The 18222-nt window shown below is 47.6% G+C and overlaps 1 protein-coding gene across 2 annotated transcripts in view; it reads left to right on the top strand.

Annotated features, from left to right (window-relative positions):
- The first annotated feature begins 1802 nt into the window (after positions 1 to 1802).
- Positions 1803 to 18222, top strand: part of KAT5 (lysine acetyltransferase 5) — a 64173-nt gene continuing 47753 nt past the window's right edge. For both annotated transcript variants that reach the window (XM_082270696.1, XM_082270695.1), the window contains exons 1-3: positions 1803 to 1869; positions 17100 to 17166; positions 17409 to 17477. In XM_082270696.1, coding sequence (XP_082126822.1) covers positions 1861 to 1869; positions 17100 to 17166; positions 17409 to 17477 — 145 coding nt within the window. In that variant the 5' untranslated portion in view covers positions 1803 to 1860. The remainder of the gene's footprint in view (positions 1870 to 17099; positions 17167 to 17408; positions 17478 to 18222) is intronic.

The following is an 18222-nucleotide window of genomic DNA, read 5'->3' as shown; positions in this document are numbered from 1 at the left end:
ACAGTGCATATATATAGCACTGATTACTGCAGTAATGTCACTGGTGCCCCCAAAAGTGTCAAAAATGTCAGTCAAGGGTCCGATCTGTCCGCCGCAATGTCGCAGTACCGCAAAAAAATCGCAGATCGCCGCCATTACTCGTTAAAAAAAAAAACACCAAAAATGACAAAAATCTTTCCCTTTGTTAGTAAACGCGATAACTTTTGCGCAAACCAATCAAAATACACTTTTTGAGATTTTTTTTTACCAAACATAGGTAGCGTAAAACAAATTGGCCGAAAATGTTAAAAAATTTTGATTTTTACATTTTTTTGGGGGGAATTTCATATAAAAAAAGTGAAAAATATTGTTATTTTTGCAAAAATTACGCTCTTTTTTTGTTTATAGCGCGTGATCAAAAAATCGCACAGGTGATCAAATACCACCAAAAGAAAGCTCTGTTTGTGGGAAAAAAAGGACGTGAAATTCGTTTAGGTACAGCGTCGCACGACCGCGCAATTGTCCGTTAAAGTTACGCAGTAAAAAATCGCAAAAAAAACCCTGGTCTTTTAGCAGGAAAATCCTCCGGTGGTAAAGTGGTTAAAGCAATGCAGTGCCGTATCACAAAAAATGGCCTGGTCTTTAAGAGGGTAAACCCTTCTGGGGCTGAAGTGGTTAAGGAATAGTAGTGGCAAAAAAAGCACCTTTTTTAAAGAAAATAATTCTCCTTTAGTGCCGGTTCACATATGTGCGGCTGCGGCGATCGCATATAATATCGGAGCGCATTGCTCCTTCATTACATGCGATCGGGTGTGCGGTGCGAATTCAACCATACACTTTGTATGGCTAAATTCGCACCGCACCCGCAGCAAAGACGCACAGGACCCTTTTTTTGAGCCGCATCAGGATCGAATCGCACAGTGGTTCACACTTGTGCGATCCGATCCTGTGCGAACTGTAAGATCGCACTGCGATATGCGATCAAACTGGGGGTGTCGTTAAGATTACATTGACACCCCCAGCGTATCGCATATGGCAGTGTGAACTGCCAAGGGTGCGTTTGCGATGCGGGAACAGGCTGCGAATTCGCAGCCTTCCCGCATCGCATAAGTGTGAACCGAGCCTTAAGGGGGTGTGGTGGGGGTCCCATGCCTGCATACTTTTGCTAATAGGTGTCCCTTGTTGCTATCTCAAAAAAGTTGATAGGTATGCCTACACTGTCTATAAGAAATTAAAGACTTTTGGCTAAATATATACAAATAACTCTAAATATTTGAAATGCTTGGAGCAGGCACTCATAAGCAACTGCAGACACCAGGGGGCGCTCCGACTCCTCCTTGTCACTAATGCTTTTACAAGCATACAGTATATTCAAACATAACTATATCGGTATAACGATACAGATATAACAGATTACTTTATTTTTTAGACGAAATAAAAGCAATTAATAACTGAATCGATTGTTCATGATGAACGCAACCAAACACTTCCTGTAATGTTAGTCTATTCCTTGCAGTCAAGCGCAGCTTGCGTTCCAGGCCTTGCGTTCCAAGAGAGCAGAAGGGCCTGTTCCTTGAGAATTACCTACCCGTGAGAAAAACCTACCCGTCACTTCCGGTTGCACGGCACTGTGTGGGCCCTCTCTGTATGGCCTTCGAAGCTGTCTTGTACAGTGCCTGATTTTAGCTAGCGTTCCAAAAGTAACCATAATCGTTTCGGTATGATTTGGTGTGACCGGTATGATTTGGAAATCCAACGTATTTTGCAGAAAATAGAAGACTTGCACCTGGCAGGCGCGGTGAAGGTAACCTAAGGCTCAGTGGTCGGGGGGAAGAGGCGGAGTCGGCGGGGAAGGGAGACGGAAGAAGCCGTAGAATCAACATGGCGGAGGTGAGGGTTTATTATTGGTAGTATCTCTGTGTACAGGTTTAATTATCGCTAACGTTCAGTGTTTCTTATTTTCAGTTTACAATTAATGGAGAGGGGAGAATTCCTCACACATTGTAGCCGTGCTGCTTCTGTTTCATTAATCAAGGACTGTTCGAGGCCTGTGTTTTCATCTCACTCATATCCATTATCAGTCAGCTGGGGCTGCTTTCAGTGCTGTAACCTGGGGAAGGAAGCAGTCACTGTGTGCTGTAAGACAATGGGCTGTGCCTGCTGGGTTTCCCAGTGATGAGAAATGTTGAATAAATGACAATTTTTTAAAATTAATGAATATATATCAAAAGACAACTTTTTTCTAGGCTTTGTTGACATGGGCGTAGTGAAGCGTATGCCTAATGGAGGGCTGTGTTTACCTGGAGGGCTGTGTTTACCTGAACAGGTATTACTTGCATCCTTGTGCAGGGAGTCCCATTGATGTCAGTTGGGATGCAGCAGCTGCACAGACGATCGTCCCAATCTGACAGTCATGAGGGTGTACATTCATTCACCAGAGCAACATCTGTGTCTGTGCAGGTAAACCCAGCCCTCCACAGGCATACGCTCTAGTATTGTATAGAGCAGTGAAAGAATAAAAATGTTCATACAGTGCGCAGCGTTTCGACATGCCCTCAGCACATCCAGTCAACAATGCTGCTCAGGAAGTAGGGATGCACCGATCCGATATTCGGATCGGATATCGGCGCCGATATGGCCATTTTAGATGGATCGGTAACATTGACCGATCGGCTCAGCCATCCCTTACTAGGGGCAGTAGTAGTATGGGATGGGAGCCGCTACTTCCTGTATAGGTCCGGCTCACAGGCGGAGTGATATCAGATGCACTCCGCCTGTGAATGGAGGAGCCATACACATGAAGCAGCGGCTTTGCTCTGTACTGCAGCTGCTTGCTTTGTGTGTAGCTCCAGATCGGTTCCGGTATCGGCGATTTCACAACGCTAGATATCGGGTCCAAAAAAGTTGGATCGGTGCATACCTATCAGGAAGGGTGTTGTTGATTGGAGCTCATTGTTGGGAGCGTGTTGGATCACTATGCTCTCACAGGGATCCAGATCTCCAGTGGAGTTCCAGCACAGGGCAGTGAGATATATCTCTAAGGGTTATACACATTGCACCAAGACAAAATTGCAATGCTGTAGCACCTTACTCCTGCACTCAGAACCAGAGCGTGCGTGCCCCCCATGCAGCCAGGAGAGACAATGGGCGGAGCAGGGCGGAGTAATGGTCGGCTGGAGACTAGAGGCAGAGCTGGGAGGGCTGGATTGCATCGGGCTGGAGTTCCGATCACAACCAAAAGCAAAACGGATGTGAGTCCTTCTCCTCCCCCGAGTCCCGACTTCTCCCTGTGCTAAATATCGTGTCTTCGGCGATATGAATATCGCCCACGCCCGCAGAACGATAGTCGATATCACATCGACCATCGTTCAGCCCTACTTGGCATCCCAAATGGCTGGGGCCTTGCTGCCCTATAAGACCGGGGTAGTCTGAAGGTACTGCAAATAAAAAAGCGAACAGAGGGCGCACTGGCCTAATGCATTATCCTCAATAAAAGCTTTCTTAAATAATTAAAAAAAAATCTACTCACAAACAATGGTTATAAAACAGCATATCCAATCCAAACATCAGGAACAATCTGTGTCGGTACCCACTGTCCTTAATGGATGATGGCTGACGCGTTTTGAGGCTTAGCCTCTTCCTCAGAGCCTGGCTCTGAGGAAGGATGATGACTCGTCAGCCATCATTCATTAACCACCTCAATACAGGGCACTTAAACCCCCTTCCTTCCCAGACCAATTTTCAGCTTTTAGCGCTGTCGCAATTTGAATGACAATTGCGCGGTCATGCAACACTGTACCTAAACCAAATTTGTGTCATTTTTCCCCACAAATAGAGCTTTCTTTTGGTGGTATTTGATCACCGTCAGGTTTTTTCTTTTTTGGTGCACAAATAAAAAAAGACTGAAAAGTTTGAAAAAAAAAAAAAAGTTTTTTGTTTAGGTTATAAAATTTTGTAAATAGATATGTTTTTTCCTGCACTGATGAGCACTGATGATGCCGCACTGACAGGCACTGATGAGGAGACACTGATGGGGTGGCACTGATGGGGTGGCACTGATATGCAGCACTGATGGGCACTGATAGGTAGCACTGATATGCAGCACTGATGGGCACTGATATGTGGCACTGATAGATAGCACTGATATGCAGCATTGGTGGGCACTGATAGGCAGCGCTGATGGGCAGTGATAGGCAGCACTGATGGGCACTGATTGGCGGCACTGATGGGCACTGATAGTGGCACTGTTGGGCGGCAATGATCGGCACTGATCGGCACTGATGGGTGGCACTGATCGGCACTGATGGGGGGCACTGATGGGCACTGATAGGCAGCACTGGTGGGCAATAATGGGCACTGGTGGGCGGCACTGATAGATGGCAATAATGGCACTGGTGGGCAGCACTGATAGATGCCATTGGTGGGCAACACTGATAGGGAGGGCACTGGGGGGCTCTCTGAGCCCTGCTTGCCATCCCTGGTGGCCATAGTGGGCATCCCTGGTGGTCATGGGTGGGCATCCCTGGTGGCTTAGTGGCACCCCTCTCCCCCCCCAGGGCTGCACTGGTAATCAATGTTCTGATTACCAGCACAAACCCCCCCTGTGATCAGTGAGTAATTAGAAATACTCACTGATCACCCCCGCAGCAGCACCGATCCTCTGATCTTCTCCTCACTGACAGGATCTGTCAGGAGGAGAAGAGATCGAAGCCGTTACAACGGCTCTATTTACATTACATGGCGGCTGTTATTGGACACAGCCGTCATGTGATCAGGAGGGCCAATCACAGGGCCCTCCTGCCGAATGATGCCGCTCTGTGTCCGAGGGACACAGGCACATCGAGATCGCGCCGCTGCGCGTGCCCGCGGCGGCGCGATCTCTCTCCTTCTGAAGGACGTTCCGGAACGTCCATTCAGAAGGACGAGACTCCCGCCCGGCCGTATATGTACAATGGCCGGGTGGGAGGTAGTTAAGAACAGTGGGTACCGACACAGATTGTTCCTGATGTTTGGACTGGATATGCTGTTTTATAACCATTGTTTGTGAGTAGATATATTTTTTTTCAATTTAATAAAGCCATTATTGAGGATAATGCGCTTGGCCGGTGTGCCCTCTTTGTTTTTTTGTTATACACATTGCAATCTGAACATGAAGTCTTTGTAGAATCAACTTTTGATTTACCAAAACTCTGTAATATGAGGACCCACTTAATGTATCCAATCACTTTGTATGAAATCAGGCAAGCCGTTGCACTACATAGTTGGTGGATCTAATCCCTGGTTCACACGTGTGGTTTTGAAATGGTGCGATTTCAAAGCTGCAGATCAGTGTGCATCTCCAATTTAATTGTGGCTTGTGACTTTATTTAACAGAAGTCAATGCAAGTTGCAATGAATTTGGAAAAAAAGTAGTGCAGGAAACTTTTTCAAAGTCGCTGCAACATAAGTCACGGCAATTTGAACATTTCCATTGCCAGTGTTCAGTCAAATAATGCAGATAGTTGGATAATGCGATCGGCGCATGTGCAGTAGTGACGTCACTCCAGCTGATTAGCTGGCATGAGGTCAACACTGCGCATGCACCGATCGTCGGAGGCATTATCCGACGATCACAAAGTACTGGGACAGAATCTGAGGATCAGCTCTCTCTGCGAGGTGTGTTTGCTGTTTATAGGGTCCTCCTTATTACTATTATTTTGTATATACACGGTGATGGAGCTCAATATATAATAGGACTGGTTGAGTGATGACACATGAACCGTTGCCGCCCAGTGTTCGCCTGGTTTGTTATACTTCAGAACTTCGCACTCTGCTCTCATGCTCTCGCTATGAGGATTCTCTCAATTTGGAAGTGTTGTATCCATTCTGGCCAGTGTTCTATTGATTACTGCAACACACCACTCGCTTCCACGCTTTGCTGGAAAAAAAAAAAATGACGTCACTACTGCAAATGTGCAGATCGTCGGGGGCATTATCCGAGGATCTGCATTATTCCACAGAACAACGGCAATGAGGTGTTTCTCTTACGTCCTCCGACAGTCGCCGCCTCTTCATATTCGTCACATATGGGGTATTAGACTTTGCTCCGAAGGAGTAGCTAGGCAACAGAATATGTTAACAATAAAGCTTTAACATATCCCACCCTCAAGGGGTGGTCCCCTCAGTCAATACCCTCCTACTTCCTGCAACCATATCTCAGTTTTAATGTCTAGCTTGTCAGGAGTGGCTGGCTCTCTCTGTGCTGGGACTTTCTGTCCCAGACTCTTTCTTCTTTTTAATATTTTGTTTGAGTTTTCTCTCTATCTTTACTTAGCTGTTATTTTTGTCAGCATTAGTTAGTTCTTCGGACGAAGAGGATCATGGATCATGCGGACTGGGTCTCGGGCTGATCCCCCTGGTCGCAGGTCGTGGGTCAGTGGCTTCCCAGTCTGCCATCAAGCGTTCAGCCAGGTAACGCTCCTGGCACAGTGAACGACCCATCCCTGTTCGGTGCAGGGATGATTGGTGAGGTGGCTACCTCACCGGACGCTGTGCGGTTTCTTAACCTCCATTGTGTGCGTCTTGAATTGCGACTCTCCCTGCCTCATGTGCAGCGGCTTGTTCGCCTGTGCGGGTTCCCCACGCCATGTGAGGTAAGTGTATTTATGTGGGGACCTGTCTGTCTGGGGGGGGTCTCAGTCTGGGACTGTGTAACCTGCCTTTAATCACACTGCTTGTCTCCCTATCTCTCGGCTGCATGCTGTGGGCTGCAAGGGGGGGGGGGGGAGCTGTATGACACTGTGTGTGTCAGGCTGGGCAGTGTGAGAAGCTGTGTGCTGTGGGGCATGTTTTTTCTTGGCATGTTTGGGCATATACAGCGATCGCTGCGGCGATCTAACATGTATCCTTATATTGGGATGTAATATGTGTGCTTTTATGCACTGTGGAGCGGCGTTTTCGGCGCCAAACGACGCCATTTTACCGGCGCCCGCTCCGGCCGCATGGTTTACGTGCACGGCGGCCATTTTCTTGTAGCCTCCATAGGCTTACATAGAGCGCCCTGGCAGCATCACTTCCTCTCTCCAGGAACACCGATCGAGGCAGCAGCAGCAGCGGGGTCTCCTCAGGTTTTATCCTTCTGTTCTTGCTATCCATTGCCTGTATTCAGTTTGTATATTCCCTGTGGGGGTCTCATTGTGCCTGAGTGTGGTGCGGTGGGCTGCGCTTGCCGCGCTTGCTAAAAGGGGGCAGTTAACCCTTGGTTGTCTGGCATTACAGGGGCAATGGATTCTCAGGAGGGCAAGTTTCCTACAGTATTGGTGGAAAGCCAGGGGACCGCTGTTTCCCCCCCAGGGGGGGATTTAGCCACTATTGTGGCTGGCCTTGCTGCCCAGGTGCAAATGCTGGTGGCTGCTCAATCTACTAAACGGCCCAGAGTTGCTCTGTCCTCTGATTTTGAGGGTGAAGGTGATGGGGCTGTTCTGGCAGGGACCTCCTTATCGGGGTCCCGCTCCTCTCTTGATCTAGTGGGGTCTGAGGTAGAGGCTGAAGTTGAGGGGGTTGATAATTCTCCCCCTGGCTCGCCTGAAGAGCTTGCAATCATGGATGAGTTGATTGCTTCCATTAAGCAGACGCTACGTTTGCAGGACGAAGTGTGTCCCCCCGCTGCCTTGGCGGCTTATGGGACGCAGAGGAAACGCAGGACGCCGCAGGTTTTTCCCTGCAATGCTGATTTTCAGCGCGCTGTTAAGGATCAATGGCGCGATCTGCGCAAGCCTTTTGCGGTACCAAGTAAATTCAAGCTGCGTTATCCTTTCTCGCCTGCCACTGATGAACGGTGGTGTGTGCCTCCGCCAGTGGATCATGCAATTGCGGTTTTGAACAAAGCCACTGCGATTCCTGCAGAGGGTTCCCCTGTTTTCCGTGATGCCACGGATAGGAGGCTGGAGTCTCTTGCCCGTCATACTTATTCTGTTACGGGTTCTATGCTTAAGGCTCTGTTTGCTTCTCTCATGGCGGCCCAGGCGATCGCAAGTTGGACGCAGATGCTTAGGCGCGTCCTAGTGGCCGATTCGGCCTCGGCGGCGACCCTGGATATGGTGGATCAGATCCACCAGGGTGTCATGTATCTGTGTGATGCGGACCTGGACCTGATTCCGTTGGCTGCACGTGTGCACAGCGTGGCGGTGTTGTCTCGCCGCCTGGTTTGGTTGAAATGTTGGTCGGTGGACCAATCTGCCTTATGATGGGTCTCGCCTTTTTGGGGAGTCCCTGGATGTGTTGATTAAGGGGATCACCGGGGGTAAGAGCACTCTCTTGCCCCATTTCCCCAAGGCTAAGGGGGCTTCTGGGAAGAAGCATGCTAATTTTCGGCCCCCTCAGGGGTCCTTTCGTGCCTTTCGGCCGCACTACAAGGGCAAACCGTTCAAAGGCCAAGGCTCTCAGAAGAAGCCCTGGTCTGGGAAACAGAAGTCCGGCCAATCCGGACCTGCAGCCCATAACAGTTCGGCCTGAAGGGGCGCCCTCACCCAGTTTTGGGGTGGGGGGACGCTTGCTCGGTTTTCTTCAGCCCTGGTTGGCCCGTGTGCGGGACAGATGGGTTCTGGAAATCGTTCGATCTGGTTACAAGATCGAGTTTCTCTCTCGGCCGGAGAGCAGATTTTTTCCATCAAATCTTCAACTGTCTCCAGAGCGCCTGCGGGATCTGCACCTGGCGGTGCGGGACCTGAGGGCTCAGGGAGTGGTGGTTCCGGTGCCTCATCGGGGCAGATTTCGGGGGTTTTATTCCAATCTGTTCACCGTGCCCAGGAAGGAGGGCAAGGTTCGTCCGATTCTGGACTTGAAGGCTCTGAACCGCTCTGTGCGGGTTCGCAAGTTCCACATGGAATCCCTGCGCTCGGTGGTGGCTGCCCTCGTTCCGGGGGAATTCATGGCCTCCATCGATTTGAAGGATGCGTACCTTCACATCCCCATATTCGAGGGTCATCAGAGATACCTTCGATTTGCCATTGCGGAGGATCACTACCAGTTCGTGGCGTTGCCCTTTGGTCTCGCCTCGGCTCCGCGGGTCTTCACCAAGGTGCTTGCACCGGTTCTGGCATTATTGAGGGCCCAGGGCATTTCTGTCCTGGGGTATCTGGACGACATTCTGGTTCGGTCTGCGACCAGACAGGGTCTGGAGGAGGACCTGTCTGTCACAATGCAAACTCTGCAGGAGTTTGGTTGGACGATAAATGTTCCAAAGTCGACACTGAGTCCGTCGGTTCGTCTCCCCTATCTGGGAATGATACTGGACTCGGTGCAGGCGAAGGTCTTCCTGCCGGAAGACAAACTCAGGACTCTTCAGGAGGAAGTCAGGTCCCTCAGGGACGTTCCACACTCGTCTCTGCGGACGAGTATGAGATGTCTGGGATTGATGGTCTCGGCCTTCGAGGCGATTCCTTTCGCGCAGTTTCACACGCGGGGTCTCCAAGCGGAGATCCTGTCCAGGTGGGACGGGCGACCTCAATCTCTGGACCTTCAGATCTCGTTGAGTCATCGCACCAGGGAAAACCTTCTGTGGTGGCTCCAGTCCCCGTTGGTGTCCGGGGGCAAGTCGTTTCGTCCGATCTCGTGGACGGTAATCACCACGGATGCCAGCCTGTCGGGCTGGGGTGGTGTTCTGGGCGTTCTGTCCGCCCAGGGGACCTGGTCGGAGGGGGAGTCTTCCCTCCCGATCAACATTCTGGAATTGCGTGCGATAAGGCTCTGTCTTCATCGCTGGACGGACCGGCTGCAGGGCTGCCCGGTTCGGGTGCAGACGGACAATGCCACGGCGGTGGCCTACATCAACCACCAAGGGGGCACCAGGAGTGCCCGAGCGGCTCGAGAAGTGGCCGACATTCTATCTTGGGCCGAGACTCATGTCCCGGCGATAACGGCGGTTCACATTCCGGGAGTGGAGAACTGGCAGGCGGACTATCTCAGTCGCCAGACCCTGGATCAGGGGGAATGGTCTCTCCACCCGGCTGTCTTCCAGATGTTGTGCGCGAAGTGGGGTCTTCCAGATGTGGACCTGTTCGCGTCTCGCCTCAACTACAAGGTGAAGAGGTTCGTGGCACGGACGCGCGACCCTCGGGCAGACGCGTCGGACGTGTTAGTGGCCCCGTGGCTTCAGTACAGGCTGATGTACGCGTTTCCACCGATTCAGTTGCTGTCCAGGTTCCTTCGCAGGTTACACTCGGAACGCAGCACGGTGATTCTTGTGGCACCGGACTGGCCTCGCCGGTCCTGGTACGCAGACCTCGTGAATCTGGCGGTCGACGCCCCTTGGCGTCTGCCTCTTCGAGACGATCTACTGTCTCAAGGACCGATTTACCATCCTGCTTTACAGTCGCTGGCTTTGACGGCCTGGCTGTTGAGACCGAGGTCCTGAAGGAGAAGGGTCTCTCTCCAGAGGTCGTTCATACTTTGATCAACGCGAGGAAGTCTTCCTCGGGGAAGGTTTATTACCGTACTTGGAAGGCCTATTTTGCCTGGTGTGAGTCCAGGGGGTTTTCACCCCGCACGTACTCGGTTTCCCGTGTGCTGTCTTTCCTTCAGACGGGTGTCGATCAGCGTTTGGCGCTGGCTACGATAAAGGGTCAGGTGTCTGCGCTGGCCGTTCTGTTTCAACGTCCCGTGGCTTCCAACTCCTTGGTTGGCACCTTTATTCAGGGTGTGCGGCATCTGGTTCCTCCTAGGAGGGATCCTTTGCCCCCTTGGGACTTGAATCTCGTTCTATCTGTGTTACAACGTGCTCCTTTTGAACAGATCAGGGAGATCTCGTTGTCTATGTTGTCCAAAAAGGTCGCCTTTTTGGTGGCGATCACTTCGGCTCGCAGAGTGTCGGAACTGGCGGCTTTGTCCTGCAAGTCTCCGTACCTGGTTGTTCATTTGGATAAGGTGGTCTTGCGACCTAATCCTTCTTTTCTGCCGAAACGAGTTTCGGAATTCCATCTTAACGAGGATATTGTTTTGCCTTCGTTGTGCACGAAGCCTAAACATCCAAAGGAGATGAGATTGCACTCTCTGGATGTTGTTCGGGCGATAAGGGTTTACCTTAAATCGACTGAGTCTTTTCGTAAGACGGACTCCTTGTTTGTTCTTCCAGAGGGTCCTCGGAAGGGCATGGCGGCTTCGGCCTCTACCATCGCCAAATGGATCAGGCAGACCATTGAACAGGCCTATGCCTTGCAGGGGAAGGTTCCCCCTGTGCCTGTGAAGGCGCACTCTACTAGATCTCTGAGTACGTCTTGGGCCTGCCGTCATGGGGCTTCTGTAGCCCAGGTGTGTAAGGCGGCGACTTGGTCGACCGTGCACACTTTCACAAAATTCTACAAAGTAGATGTTCAGGCATCGGCGGATGCTTCCTTTGGCCGCAAGGTTCTTAGTGCGGCTGTTCCCTAGGGTCCCTTGTTGGGGAATCCTGGCTGTTGGGATAGTTTTTTGTATCCCCTGGGGTTTTTGTCTTTTCCTGGGTTGTTGCTCCTGTTGAGCACTTATTCTTGCTGTTGCCCAGCTGGTTTCCTTCCTTTGGTAAGGTTCCTTTCTTTGATGTGGAGACTGCGTTGCCTTTCGGCGCGGATGCGTTTCCCACCCCTCATGTTTGCACTGCTTTGGGACGTCCCCATATGTGACGAATATGAAGAGGCGGCGACTGTCGGAGAACGTAAGAGAAAACGGAATTTTTGTAAAATCTTACCTGTAAAATTCCTTTCTCTGAGTCCTCCGACAGTCGCCGCCCCCGCCCCTCTTTTGGGGTTTGAATGTATACTCTACTGCTATTCCACTAAAACTGAGATATGGTTGCAGGAAGTAGGAGGGTATTGACTGAGGGGACCACCCCTTGAGGGTGGGATATGTTAAAGCTTTATTGTTAACATATTCTGTTGCCTAGCTACTCCTTCGGAGCAAAGTCTAATACCCCATATGTGACGAATATGAAGAGGCGGCGACTGTCGGAGGACTCAGAGAAAGGAATTTTACAGGTAAGATTTTACAAAAATTCCGTTTTCTTGTGATGCGATTTGGAACTGTCAAATTGCATGACAAATCACACCAGTGTGAATCAACGCTAAAAGAGATTGTGCATTGGGATTATACCAAGTATGGTGAGCTTAAAGTAGAGCCCTAATTAAAAAAAGAAAAGAAAAAATTACAGGCAGGCAGGGTTTTACCTGCAGAAGAGATATACGATGGGTTTGATTTGCTAAATCTGGAGATTGCAAATTCTGGTGCAGCTCTGCGTAAAAACCAATCAGCTTCCAGTTTAATTATGAAAGTCTTACTGAACAAGCTAAAGTTAGAAGCTGATTGGCTACCATGCTCAAATGCACCAGATTTTGCCCTCTCCAATTTTAGTAAATCAATCCCTATGTTTGTTTTGCATTAAAGTTTCTTACCTGCCTGTCCGCTGTGCAGTTTGGTGTACAATTTCAGCATCTTCCGAGATGGAATGAACCCTCGCTAATTTGTGGGAGTCACATCATGACGGCCAAAAAAAAACAGCCAAAGGTGTCAGCAACTGGTGCAGGAGCTCTGTGACAATACAGAGCTGGAGTACAGATGAGTATAGTACTTCTTTCAGGGTTTGTTCACACCAGATGCACTGGGGCTACATTGGCAGATATTTCCAGTGCATCCCTTAAGCGTAGACAAGGCAGAATGTCTTGTTTACAATTATGCTATACCTCCTATGCAATTCTTAGCGCTTCCTATGTCAATTGTCCCCTGGCTGTGCTGCTATATAGTTCTCTACTGTAATACAACTCTGCAGCCATTCAGAGCGTTGCACACACAGCCAGTGTGAGAGGGAATCCGAGCGACTGTCAGTCACTGCTGTAGAGAGAGATAGGTGTGGCTTTTGCTGTGTGTGCAGCACTCAAAAGCTGCATGTAGAGATGTAGTACAGAGCAGGACCAGGCACATTACAGAGACTCACACAGGACTGCATAAGTTCCAGGGGCACAGGGAGAATCTGAATATAGCAGTGTGACCAGGGACAATGAAAAGAGGAAGCTCCAAGGTGGAAATTAAAAAAAAAAAATTAAATTGCATGTGAGTTATGTTGACACCCAGACATCTTGGATGCCTGCATAAGATATGTGGTTTCCAGGAGCTTCAAGGTAATGTATTGCTGCCCCATCCCACTTCATGTTGTTAACCAGCCTGTATCTTCACACACAATATCAGACTTCCATGGTGCTTTTGCAAATCTTTTGAACCAAGCAGTTATCACCTTTGTTCTGGCGGCAGAAAGATTTTAAGGTTCTTCCTTTAATGTTGTCACTGTTGCAAAACTACAATGGGGCATCCACCCCTTCTTGGATCTGAAAGCTTTAAATGTCTTCACTCAAGTCCAAATCCCCCAGATCTGTCATAGCCTCCCTCCATCAGGGAGACTTTCTAGTCTTTTTTGAAATCAAGGATGCATACTTGCACGATTCCATCTTTCCAGCACTTCAACACTACCTGCGTTTTTGTCTTAACACTAAAGAGTTGCAGTTTGTGGCCCTACCATTTGCTCTGGCTTCTACACCCTGCGTGTTTATCAAGTTGTTAGCTTCCATGCAAGCCTTACTGCGCTCCAAAAGTATCCTGATGGTTGGGATACCTGGACAATCTCCTAATTGAGTGAATAGTCAAAAGGATTTTTAACTAACCATCTGATGTGGACAGTCTGGACCTACAGGTATAAAAGGTTCAGTTGGATCCTGAACTTTCAGAAATCAGTGCTAGAACTGCCACATTGCTTGGAGTATCTGGGTCTTATCCTGATACAGCTCAGTATAGGGCTTTTCTTCCCCAAGAGAAACTTCTGACTCTTTTATCTCGGACTCGGGTTCTACAGCCTAAGAGCTGCCCGACTATGTGATTCTGCTTGAGAGTTCTGCTTCTTTTGAGGCAGTTCTGTTAGCTCAGTTCCATTTCAAACCCCTTTAACACAATATTCTGTCGTGGGGCAAATCGGTTCAGTCTTCAGGCAAGCTGATACTTCTGATAATAGGGACAAGGTTATCTCTGGCCTGGTGGCTCTGGATTTCAGTTCTGGAGATGGGTAAATTCTTCCTCCTTCTGTTTTGGAAGATCCTCACAACAGATGCCAGCCTCAAGGGCTAAGGATGAATCCTTGGCATATTGTTGGTGGAGAGGACTTGAGTTGCCAGAAGAATCTCATCTCTTGATCAATATTCTGGAGCTCTGAGCAATTTGCTTGTCTCTGCAACAATGGTCATCCCGACTGCAGGGCCATCTGATCAGGATCTAGTCAGACAGTGTCACAGTAGTGGCATATGTCAACTTTCTACCAGAAATCTTGGTGCAGCAAGAGAGATAGAAAGGATTCCAGCCTGAAGAGAACTCTACATTCTCACCCTTGCCCACCACTCTTATTACAGCTGTGGACAGTTGGCAGATGAACCAACTCAACTGTCAGCATCTGGACCTTGAAGAATGATCCCGATACTAGGAAGTTTTCCATGACCTGTGTCACAGGTGGGGGTTGCCAAATGCTGATCTCCTGGCTTCCAGGTTCAACAACAAACCAACCAGTTTGTCTCCAGATGCAAAGATCCTTTAGCAGAAGCAGTGGATGCTTTGCGGAATCAGTACAGCCTGATCAATGCCTTCTCTTCCATAAACTCCCTCCTGGTCAACTCTGCGAAATAAGATAGAGGGTATTCTGGTGATTCTTACAGCTCCAAACTGGCCCAGATACCCTGTGGTTTCTTCCAAATCAACATGATCTTCTACCCCAAGGATTAGTTTACCACTCTACTTAGTCACTGCGTTTAAAAGGGATGTATACACTGCAAAGTCTATCATTCCACAAGGAGGTTATGCTTAACCTGGCACAAGGTAAGGGGCTTTTGCACTGGGAAATATTCTGTGGGAACAATTTTAACCTTTCTACAATTAAGCCATGCAATACCATTTACCCATACACGTCCAGTGCCTAATGGTCCTGCAATCTATTTTTCATGAACTGTTTTAGAGTGATTTTTTGACACCTTGTGATGTCTTCTGAGCTGCTGAACCTTTTCTTTTCAACCTAAGTTCTGTTTGTTTGCAACAAGCAGGGCACTTTAGTTGCAGTCATTTTCACTGCTCTTGCAAATCCCATAGTCTCTGACACCAGCGGCGCATGCACTCTGAAGGTCTGGCGTATCTTGCCGGACCTTCAGAGCTTTTTGCCAGATAGTGAGCTCCCACGCGCATGTGCGGGAGTGAAGTCATCGCGGCTCCGGCCACTCACAGCGCTGCCAAACCCAGAAGAGACGGCGAAGGAACAGGTCATTTGCCTCAGTGGTGTCCAGGCGACTGTGTCGGGGCTTCGTTCTAAGGTATTTCATAATGTGCTGGTATGCGATGCATACCAGCACATTATTCCATTGTCCTGCACGTTTTTTTTTTTAGAGATACAACCGCTTTAAAGCGGTAGTATCCCGCTTTTTGACACTTTTACCTACAGGTAAGCCTATAATAAGGCTTACCTGTAGGTGCAAATAATATCTCCTAAACCGGCATGGTTTAGGAGATATTTACAGTGCTTGCAGCCGCTCGCGCGAGCGGCGCATGCGCTCTGAAGGTCCGGGGGGACCTTCAATTCGTTTGCCGGGAGCTTGCCGGAAAATCACTCCCGCGCGCATCGGCGCGGCTCCGGCCAATCATCGCGCCGGAGCCGTCTCTTCCGGCCAATCACCGCGCCGGAGCCGCCGAACCCGGAAGAGACGGCGAGGGATCATGGCAGCGCCCGCAGCGATGTCCGGGGGTCCGTGTAGGGGCTTCGTTCTAAGGTAAGTTACACATAATGGGCTAGTATGCGGTGCATACTAGCTCATTATGCCTTTGTCTTGCAGGTTTTTTTTTTTTTTTTTTTTTTTTTTTTTTTTTTTAGGGTTTACAACCGCTTTAAGACTGCAAGAGAACTATAAACACAATGTATCTTTTCATTCTTTTAGATCAAAGGAATGAACTTCCATCTGTAAGTGAGGGCAGTTTAACCTTTTAAAGGCTAAGCCTTTTTCTGACACTTGTTGCTTACAAGTTTTTTTTTTTTTTTTTTTTAAAGCAGAGACCCTAGAGAATAAAATGGCGATTGTTGCAATCTTTTATTTCACGCTGTATTTGCGCAAAAGTCTTTTAAACGCAGTTTTTGGGGAAAAAATACACTTTAATGAAATAAAAGAAAAAACTAAACAGTAAAGTTAGCCCAATTTTATTTTGTATGATGTAAAAGCTGATGTTACGCCGAGAATCGTGATCTTTATTCTAAGCTTGTTGTTCTCATTTTTTTTCCAAAATCGTGCAGCCCTAACAATAAGTCAGGTCATGACCACAAAAAAAAAATTGGGGGATTGGGAGGTAGCCAAAGGCAAAAACTGTATGCCCCAAATTGTCTTGTCTTGTAATGTAACGTCACAGTTAACACCACGTTTGCAGCTTGCTGTTGGCCATTGGGCTTCCTATGAGGTCCACGCATGCCCTCTGCAGACCTCATAGGCAGCCCAACAGCCAAATAAAATCATTGAAAGCGCAGGCTGGTAATTGCAAGGCAGCAGCTATATTAGTGTATATTATGCCTCTTATGCACAATCTTTTTTATCATGTTGCATCGCAACTTTTCTGTTTGATCATTTTCTGTATTGTGTTCTTACTAAAGCACATGTTTGGATATGGTGTGTCGAACACTTTCTTGTTAAAGAATTAAAAAAAAAAAAAGAAAAACTTTAATGCAGAAGAGACAAAGCATGCCTCTTCTACATTAAAAATGTTGCGTGTTTTTTTTTTTTATTTGGTAGCCTAAAGATCCACTTTAACAAAACTCACACATAATGCCAGAAATAATAAAAAATACATTTGGGGTTTACATACACCAAGGACGGCGATTTTTTAAACTAGTTTGAGTGTGTTTTCCTCTTTAACATATTCAACAACTTTTATGTAATTTTTACAACTGACTTTTTCAAGTAATTGTTTATAGAGTTTTGAGTTAGCAATTATTTTCTAAGTGGACTTTTTTTTTAATAACACCATTTTAAATTTGTAGCTAAAAAAAGATCTATTGTAGATATATTAAAGATAGATTTGCGTATTAACACCTGCTGCTTTAATTCTTTCAGCCAGAGATTGTGGAAGGATGTCGATTACCTGTCCTTCGCAAGAATCAAGACAATGAAGTGGAGTGGCGTACGTGATTCTGATATTCTCATGTTTATTATTCATTATTTTTAAATAAAGGCATAATGTGTGATATACTCTAAATCTGAAAATATATAATGTACAAATCAAAATCCAGCTGTAAGTTATGAGGATATTTTTATATGCTGTGGTTATATTTAATTATTTTAGAAAATGATCTCACTAGGATTCTATAGATGAATGACAATATGCCCTTTATTTAATGATGCTATTTTCCGTATTCTTTTTAGCACTGGCAGAAATCCTGAGTGTTAAAGACTTGACTGCAAAGAAACTGTTCTACGTTCACTACATTGACTGTAAGTAAACTATCTATTCATAAAATATTATTTTCGCGATTTAGTAGAATTTGTATTGTATATTTTAAATGCCTTCAAAAACTTAAAGCGGAGTTCCACCCTGAAATTTTTTTTTTTTAGATAAAAATACCCCCGGGACAGTCAGGGCTAGTGTATTTAAGCAACGATAGCCTCTGAACTGTCCCGTTTCACTTGCCTTTTAAAAGAAATACTTACCTTGAAAATGTCTTGTCCAGCACTGCCGTCTCAGGTGTGGGCAGCTGAAGCCGGAGAGTCCTCTTCGGTGACGTCGAAGTCCCAGAATGCCCTGCACCGGCCCTGCTCATCACTTCCGGTGCAGGCCCAGAAGCTGTGCAGGGATGACGCGCCTGCACCGGAAGTGACGAGCAGGGCCCCGGTGCCAGGCGCATTGACTCCTGAGATCGATGACGCTCATCTCCCAGGAGTTAATGCAAGCAGGATGTGACGTCGGCGAACGTGTCTGCAGAGGGAGGAAGAGTAAGTAAGGTTAGTATATTTTCTTTAAAAACAAGGTAAGTGAATCAAAAAAACTATTTTTAATTATATAATTCTTTTTTCAGGTAATTTAGAGCAAACGGATGGGTAAAAGTTCATTTTGAGGGTGGAACTCCGCTTTAAATTACAAGTTATGTTTTGCAGTTTCCTGGGGGAGCTGATTCACTGTGTACTAATAATTGTTGTAGATTTGTCTGTTTTTTGTTTATTAGAAGCTGGCTAAAGTGTT

The sequence above is a fragment of the Pelophylax lessonae genome (assembly GCF_965119305.1).
Source record: "Pelophylax lessonae genome assembly, chromosome: 10".
NCBI classification, from domain to species: Eukaryota; Metazoa; Chordata; class Amphibia; order Anura; family Ranidae; genus Pelophylax; species Pelophylax lessonae.
Note: the sequence above shows the minus strand (reverse complement) of the source record. Positions and strands in the feature narration are given on the sequence as shown.